General features: G+C 40.4%; 1 protein-coding gene across 2 annotated transcripts; it reads right to left on the bottom strand.

Annotated features, from left to right (window-relative positions):
• Positions 1–1934: 1934 nt before the first annotated feature.
• LOC113518682 (mitochondrial intermembrane space import and assembly protein 40) lies at positions 1935–6133 on the bottom strand. 2 transcript variants are annotated; one of them, XM_026903648.3, is made up of 3 exons: positions 5994–6133; positions 4479–4716; positions 1935–2981 (listed from the first exon to the last, which is right to left on the bottom strand). In XM_026903648.3, the coding sequence occupies exons 2-3, from the start codon at positions 4709–4711 to the stop codon at positions 2822–2824; spliced, it is 393 nt and encodes a 130-aa protein (XP_026759449.2). In that variant the 5' UTR covers positions 4712–4716; positions 5994–6133; the 3' UTR covers positions 1935–2821. The 2 variants fall into 2 exon arrangements, with proteins under 2 accessions (XP_026759449.2, XP_052756323.1); XM_052900363.1 differs by lacking the exon at positions 5994–6133 and adding an exon at positions 5548–5681.
• Between the last annotated feature and the right edge of the window lie 2327 nt (positions 6134–8460).

Below are 8460 nucleotides of genomic sequence, written 5' to 3' on the forward strand. Positions count from 1 at the left end.
TCTGGTCTTCGACAGAGGAAGTGTTGTTGTATCCGTTGATAGTACAATATACGTACATACAGCTGATACCAAGCTTTTAAAGTGTCTGGAATAAGACCGACGGCTCCATACCCACTTTGTGCAAGACGATCATTGTAATCCTATTTTCTTTAATACCTCATTCCATATTGTGATTTGATAATGAACAGCAATAATAAGTGAAATGGGACGAAATCGAAAGCTTTAAAAATAATAAATGTGTTCCAAATTCAAAATAATTAAATAGTTGAAAAAAAAAGTATTTATGTAACAGTATTTACGGGCAGACTAGTTATATATATATAATAAAGTTTATCGGCAAAAAAACCGCAGCATTATACTTTGTCACGTGTTGATTTACATATACGTACATACATATAAAATACCTCTACTGTGTTATATTTTATTTACCATTTTTTTTTACATAAAATTTCCTATTTTTTTTTCAGTTTAACTTTTAACTTTTTTTTTTAATATATTTTATGAAAACCGGGAGTCAAAGTCGGCGATTCGCCTTAACACGACCCAATGCCCAGGTATCAGTAGATACTTTAAAATGATTAAATAACCACCCATTTGTCACAATGATTAATTAAAATAATCTCTAACAGCCACATACATATTAATATCCAAAAGTAGGCAAAGTTAACTTGAGAGATAATACTCGAAGATATTTTTCACAGGGCGTCACCTCAGAGATCTACGAACTCAACTCACACTTGACAACTTTTTATTATAATTTTGTATGTATTTTTTGTATAAATTTCCTACCGACAAATGGACTGGGTGTGCCATCTAGTGGCATAAGCTTGATATAGTATTACATTTATTTGTCCCGCTATGCTAATAAATGATGGTGAGCGATTCAACACAATATATTTTTTAGATTGAAATCAGCAGATGGCGTTGTAACTGATTATAAATAATTCATTACAATTATAAGACATTTGAACGACGCAGTACAGTATTACATTATTTTTCGTAACATTTATCTATAAGGTATAAAGTAATTATATTTTCTATATATATATATATATTTTTTTTTTTTTTTTTATGGGTGAAAATGGTATGGTAACCCCGCCTGCGTTAACGGGATACGCTGGCGGAGCACCAGTGAAGGGTGATAGGTGAAAATGAAAACAGGCCAGTTAGCCCATCATAATGAATTCATCAGGAATTAACCATGATAGTTTCCAGGGAGAACCGCGAGGAGGTCGACCTAGTTGGGTATATTGCTAGCAATGGGATTCTCAGTCTCCATTACTAACAATCCCTTTCTCCCCTATTTTCTATATTAGCTGTGTGCTCCTGGCATAGAATAGGTTATCCCTTCCTTTCCCTTGGGTGTCGTAAGAGGCGACTAAGGGAGGGCGAAGGCTGGCAGCAGTTTACCTCTTAAAACATCTCCAAAGCCTAACTACGATTGCCAATTCGCTTGCCAAACATGGCAATTACCAGCAAATTCCCCCACGGGGGAGTCTTATGTTCAGCAGTCGATAGTTAAAGGGTGATATGATAATTTCCTGTATTTGACACAAAATTAGAAGTGGTAAAAATAATAAAGCTTGTCAGTGTAATAATGTATTTATAACAAATATTTAGTTAACTGTGTATCCTTACTAATATAATATATATGTTATTTATTTATTACCTCATAGAATCTCAAGCACCTAAACGGCTTAACCGATCACTATGAAATTTGGTATACACGTACTACAGGCGCTGGAGAAAGACATAGGCCGGGATATTTTGTACCGGCCTATGCAGGTCATACGGACTAAATCGAGAGTAAACATATTAAATTAATATGAATTATCCCTCAAATACGTCACAGAGAATGTAACCAGATACTAGTTTAGCAAACTCGTATTATTATAAACAAGGTAGACAACACGGTTATATAAATAACACTGCAATCAATTCAACTAATTTTTATTTATACACTAAATATATAAAGATATTATTGTAAACAAACTGCCTGCAGGAGTCCACTGCCACATATTATTAGTAATCGCACGCGTTGCACGTTGCACGCTGCACGCGCAGTGCTGCTGCTGACTGACTGACCAGCGCTCCGTATCTTTGTGACCGCTTCGGTACTTACTTATACACTAACTGCCTTATTTCATAAACACAATAAGCATATTAAATGTATCGTTTTTTTCTTTTTATTAAGTTCTAAATTTAAAAGAAAATGATAAATTTTGCAATAGTTAAAACAGGTTTGTCGATTTTATTGTTTATATATAAAACAATAATTATATCTCTACATAGTATAAAACAAAATCGCTTCCCGCCGCCTGTACGCTTCTTTTGTATTACACAACGGATTTTAATAAAGTATTAATCAATAGACAAAGTAAATCAAGAGAAAGGTTTATACATATAGTTTGATATTGGTTTGTGTAAATTAATTGAAATATGACGATAATTGTTTAAGATGTCAGAAAAAATCAATAGCTTTCATCAAAAATACTGTCTAATCCTTTTGAGATATAACAAAACAATGTATGGTGGGATTGTTTCTCTATTACAGGTCTACAAAAAGACCGCGATGGCACATGTCTACCTTTCAAGGGTACCTTACTATACCCATCTAATTCATACTCATACATTGTAATTAAATGAAGCCTATTTAATGTATTTTAGGAATATTTAAAAATAATTATCAGTATATTTGTTAAATTTATCACTAGACTTATGAGATAATGGTAGGATGTAACAGACTATGAAGAAAAGTATGGGAAAGTATAGTGAGGTGTGGCGAACGTGATGAGCGTGATGAGCGTGGCGAGCGTGGCGGCTACTTGTGGGCGGCGGGCGCGGGCTCGGGCTGCGCGGACTCGAGCGCGGAGGCGAGCTCGTCGTCGTCGTCCTTGCCGTACAGCTCCGGGTACTGCGCCATGCAATCTTGCATTACACTGAATTTCTCGTAGCAGTCGCTACCTTTCGGGTCCGCCTCGCTGCAATAACAATAAATAGATAATAAATACACACAATAGTTACAGTGATCATATCACTTGACATTTTGTATACACATTCCACAATTATCTGCATTGCGCCTAAAAAAAAATAACCCTCTTATTCATAAAAACGCCAAATGTCACATAAACCTTTCATAAAAAAAAAAAACAAAACAATATCTAAAATATTGTTTTGTCTTATTTTTTGCTCATGCCCAATTACAAAGAGAATGATAAAACACTCCAATAGTTAAAATAGATGTCTATATACACAAAAAAATTAACATAAGTTTTAAAAATAAAGTTTAAATTTACAGAATTTAATTTTTATGAATAAAAGATTATAAGGCTGAATATATAATATACAGAAATCAATTACGGTTTGCTGAAAATGGGAACACCTAGGTGTCTTAAGTAACCATCTATAATAATTACAATTTCGACTGAGAAGTCAAATGACGAATCCAATTTGGCTGGACAACATTGGGAAAACTATCTCATCTATATATCTCATCCAAAATATCTTGGTTTGAAGACGAAGGTCTATAACCAGTGTGTATTACAATAATGACCTATAGAACCGAAACATGGTTGGCCATAAGTTAACAAAATATAGCGGGGACTATGCTTGGAGTTTGTTTGTGTGATCAAAAAAGTGACCGACACAGCGTAAAGAATCAGCAAGCTGAAGTGGCAATGTACTGGTCACATAGCTAAAAAAACAGATGATATGGATTAATATAATGAGGAACAAAGGTTCTTGAGTGGTGACCACATACAGACAACCGTAGTGCAGGATGACCCCCTATGATAGTGTTAACCTCAAATGCATTGCAGGGAGTCAGTGGATGCAGGTGGCTCAGGATCATTCCTGTTTCAAATGATATAAAACTAGTGTATGGGGAGGGCCGTTAGTGCAGCAGTGAACAGTTACCAGTTGATATGATGTTGGTAATAATAATTAACTATAATAATTATTAAAATTATGTTTTGTTTTTGTGTTGTTGTGTTTTTATTTTTAATTTAATTTGAGCAATTTTAATTGTTGGGTGTCATCTGGTGAATGTAAATTATTATTTTTATTAATTTAATGCCATTTAATTGTTTAATAATTTAATTCTATTTTAATATTTTCTAAACACAAAGCATGCTGTGGTTACCTCTAAATGTATGAACAGTTAGCCATAATCCACTAGTGTAATGTATCAAAATGTTTCGCTATATACAAATGTGAATAAAATATGTGAGGCACAAAAGTTCCTTGAAATGAATTATATTGTTCAGTAAATCATAATCACTGAATGAAAGGAATGTTACATTTTGTAATGATCTGCTCCATATCCAAATGGCAAAATACCATAATAATTTTGTCATACTGACCATGTAATTAATTACAACTCTTATCAGTAATCAAATCTATTTTCAAAGATGACTCCAAATAGACTGACATGAATAATAAAATACATGATGAAGTATGATGAAGACAAAACAATTCACCTGTAATGGAAACAGGAGAAGGCGTCTCGGAACTGTGTCCCGCAGGGTCCAGTGGCCATGCCCCCGAGGCACGGGCAGCCCCAGTTGATGGAGCCGTCGGCCAGGATGAGGCCGGGCGCCGGCTCCGGCTCCGGCAGCACCACCTTGCTGGGAGTTGCCAGCTCCTCACGGTTTGCCACAATGATTATGTCTTTTCCTTCTGGGCCCGACTTCAATACCGTCTGGGATGACATTTTTGCTGGAAATGAAAACAAAACACATAAGTATATATAACTTTACCTAAAGATTCATAAAATAAATCTATATTGTATAATGCAAATTAAGTATACTCATTCCTATATAAATCATACATATTTAAACTAAATTTGGGATTCCACAGATCTATATAGAATAAAACAGCCATTTCTTTAAAATAATTTGAGTATAATCAATATCACACATGTCCACAGTCTGCTCATTGTTCAATGAATATTCTACTACATACAGTGGTACTACAATACTGCTGTGACATAATATTTGACCTTTGTCCAGATGTCTTTATAGGATTAATTATAAGGGTCAGGTGCTTATTAATCATTTTGCTACAAAACAGTTCTTAGATAAATAATTAACAATAAATAATTAACAATTTTAACATATTTACATAAAATATAATTTATACACTAGTAGAGTACTTTATTATACACTAGAATGAATATAATGGTTTTAAAAATGTATATGTTATTTTTTTATTACCAAATACCACACAAATACATATGTACAATGTATATATATATGTCTCAACATTATAATATTTTTTTTTATTGTTAAAAATTTACTTGATTTCTAAACACCTTTGATGTGCATACATTGGAAACGAATAAGCACATGAATTATTGTTCAAGATATAGACATCGGTACCATATATGATAGAGTTTGTTTATCTACAACAACAAAATTGTGGAAGAACAGAAAATTACAATGCTCACTCGTACTCATGCGCCCATAACCTTCGGAGGACAAGTTAACATGTTAAATTTTTACACTGCACTGGGAGCGCCTACTTAACGATAAAAGGATCGGTACACACAGCGGTCGGTCAGCCTACAGCAGCGCCTGCAGGGACGAGGCCTGGCGAGCGACGCGCGCCGCCGGCAGAAGCGCCGCGCGCACGGCGCGCAGCTCGGCGCCGCGCACGCGCAGCAGCGCGCGGCCGCCGCCGGCGCGCAGCACGTCCACCGGCGCCGCCGCGCCGCGCTCCCCGGCCACGGCCTGCGCGCTCCGCTCCACCAACCTCCGCGCGCTCAGTCTGCTCTCGGCCGCCTCGCCCGCCTCGCCCCTGCGGGCCAGGGGCGACCCGTGAGTCTTACACGTTTATAATTAGGTACGCCGCCCGTATTCCGCTCCGTGGACGCGTAATCTGAATGTAGACTTCGGAAACCGGTGAAAGTTTCCAGGTTCGTTTATTCGCCCGCGGCTAGTCTTATTTCTATATTTTTTCCTAGTAAATCGAACGAATTATTAAATACAACTTACAGCTCGACGTCCAGGTAGAAATAAGTGGATTTCATCGGCGACGCAGGCCAATTTATTAAACTTGTATTATGCCACAGCAGTAAATATGTTATTTGTAACTTTGAATTTATATCTCTTAAACGATAAAAAATATTATTCCAAGTTTCAACCGAGTCCGAATTCGGGTTAGTTTCAGTTTTGAGGTTATATATACTTTTTTGACATTTAAAATGAATTTGACATTTACCGTAGTGTTGTAATACTTAAAATATATTTTTATCGAATATTTATTTAAAATTTTGAACCCGTAGCTAAGAACAGAATTATAATGATTGATATGTCAATTATTACCAATGACAAATTTTACATTTCTATTACATTTATATATTCAACACAGTTAACGTAGAAAGTATGCAAGTAAATTGTATCTAAATTTGGTAGGGTTATACTATCGTATAACATTGTCTTTATACAAGCATGTTTTTTTTTTATCGTACTTGAGAATGGTGGTTATTTTATTAATAATTATAATTAATAAAATAACCACCATTAATAATTAATTATAATATTTAATCCAATAGTCTGTGTATGGTATGGAATATGGTAGGTCACGGTGATGGCAAGAAAACGAAGACTTTTGCAATTAAATTTTATTTTCGTTAATCACAGTTAATAAATAAACGTATGGTGTCGATCGCATCTAGGTGCAGACTAGGGCGTGGCGTCCGTTGCGCCGATTATAAGTTAAAAACGACCGCACGCAGAGACAATGACATAGACAAACTAATTTATTAATAATTCAATCAATCAATCAGGGTCTTCTTGCCCGCCTTTAGTAGTGTAGGCGGGTGAGGTAGGGGTCTCGGGGTAAACCCCTTTACCCCGGCTGCATCTCCTCCACCGTTGGGACCCCTAAGCCGCGGGCGATAACGTCGTTACGGACGTATCTGCCCGCTCCCGTGCACAAACGGAGAGCGATGTTCTGCTGGGCCTGCAGCCGGCGCCTAAGCGTCGGAGAGCACAGTGCATACCAAGCGGGTGCGGCATATGTTAACCGTGAACGGACGTAGGTCTTATAGATAGAGACCCGCGTCCGTAACGGCAACCTGGAAGTTAGCACCGGTCGGAGAAAGGCGCGCGCCGCGCGAGCCTGCGCTATGGCACGCGTCACCTGCGGCACCATTCTCAACGACCGGTCGATGTCGACCCCTAGGTATCGCACGGTGCTCTCCCACGCGATTTCCTTATTAAGGAGCCTTAAGGGCGGCGGCGGTGCTGTGCGACTGCGGCGGACAAGTAGCGCGACCGTTTTGTCAACATTGACGGCCATGCGCCACCTGTCCAACCACTCCGGCAGCAGGTCCAGTTGCCGCTGCATTTGAGCGGCGGCTCTCGTCTTCCAGTACGACGACGTGAAAAATCCCGTGTCGTCGGCAAACAGAGCGAGCATGACATCCCGTTCCAGGGCCAGTGTAAAGGGCTGGCTGTCCAGGACAGGGATGTCATTCGTGTACAGCGCGTAGAGCGCCGGGGAAATGCAGCTACCTTGTGGAATTCCGGCGGCCACTGGGCGGGTGTCGGAGCGCGCGTCCTCCACCGAAACGAAGAAGCTACGGCCCCTGAGAAACGACGCCACCAGTCGCACATACGCGGGCGGCGTGCTGGTATATTGTAATACTTTATATACTAGGCCGTCGTGCCAAACACGGTCGAATGCCTTTTCGATGTCTAAGAAGACACCGACCACCACTCGACCGTGGTTGCGCTCGGCGGCCAGGTGGTGCAGCACGCGCGCCAGCTGTAGAGTGGTCGAGTGCCCCGACCGAAAGCCGAACTGTTCGCTCCTAGGAGTGAAATGTTCGGCCATCCGTCGGAGCAGCAACCTCTCGAACAGTTTGGCTATGTGCGCCAGTAGCGTGATGGGGCGGTAGCTTCCTGGCAAACGGCGATCCTTGCCTGGTTTGGGGAGGACGATCACTCTACCCAGTTTCCAGGACTCTGGAAAATGGCCTGTGCGGAGGATTCCATTGAAGAGCCTGGTGAGCGCCACCAGGCACCTTCGCGGCAGCTGCATTAACTCGGCGTTGGAAATTCCATCGGGGCCCGGCGCCTTCCTCCTGGGGAGGCGCTCCACGGTCCTCCGCAGCTCAGCAGGTGAAATAAATTCGACATCTGCGAGCGGCGGGGACTCGCCCGATAGGAATTCCTCTACGCGCCGTGTCACTCGCTCGTGGTGCTCGACGACAATAGGATCTGTGGGAACGGTAAGGGGATGGGGCTGGAATTGCCCCTGTAGATGGTTGGCTAGAATGTCTGCCCTGTCCTTGGCTGCGTACCTTCGTGTGCTCGTCGCGTCTAGCAACGGACACACGGGTGGTGGCCGTGTTGACAACTGTCGGCAGAGCCGGTGCAGGTTGGTGTCGTGATCGGTCGCCTGTTCGATCAAATTGTCCCAGGCGGCCCCACGCCACACCCGCACCCCTTCCGA

The sequence above is a fragment of the Galleria mellonella genome, unplaced genomic scaffold (genome assembly GCF_026898425.1).
Source record: "Galleria mellonella isolate WM207_F2 unplaced genomic scaffold, CSIRO_AGI_GalMel_v1 utg6482, whole genome shotgun sequence".
Taxonomy (NCBI): Eukaryota; Metazoa; Arthropoda; class Insecta; order Lepidoptera; family Pyralidae; genus Galleria; species Galleria mellonella.

Excerpts from the sequence above, each read along its gene's own strand:
- LOC113518682 (XM_026903648.3), bottom strand. The coding sequence starts at position 4,711 with ATGTCATCCCAGACGGTATTGAAGTCGGGCCCAGAAGGAAAAGACATA. Across the intron at positions 2,982-4,478 it reads TTCTCCTGTTTCCATTACAG|CGAGGCGGACCCGAAAGGTA; the intron begins GTGAATTGTTTT and ends TTGTTATTGCAG.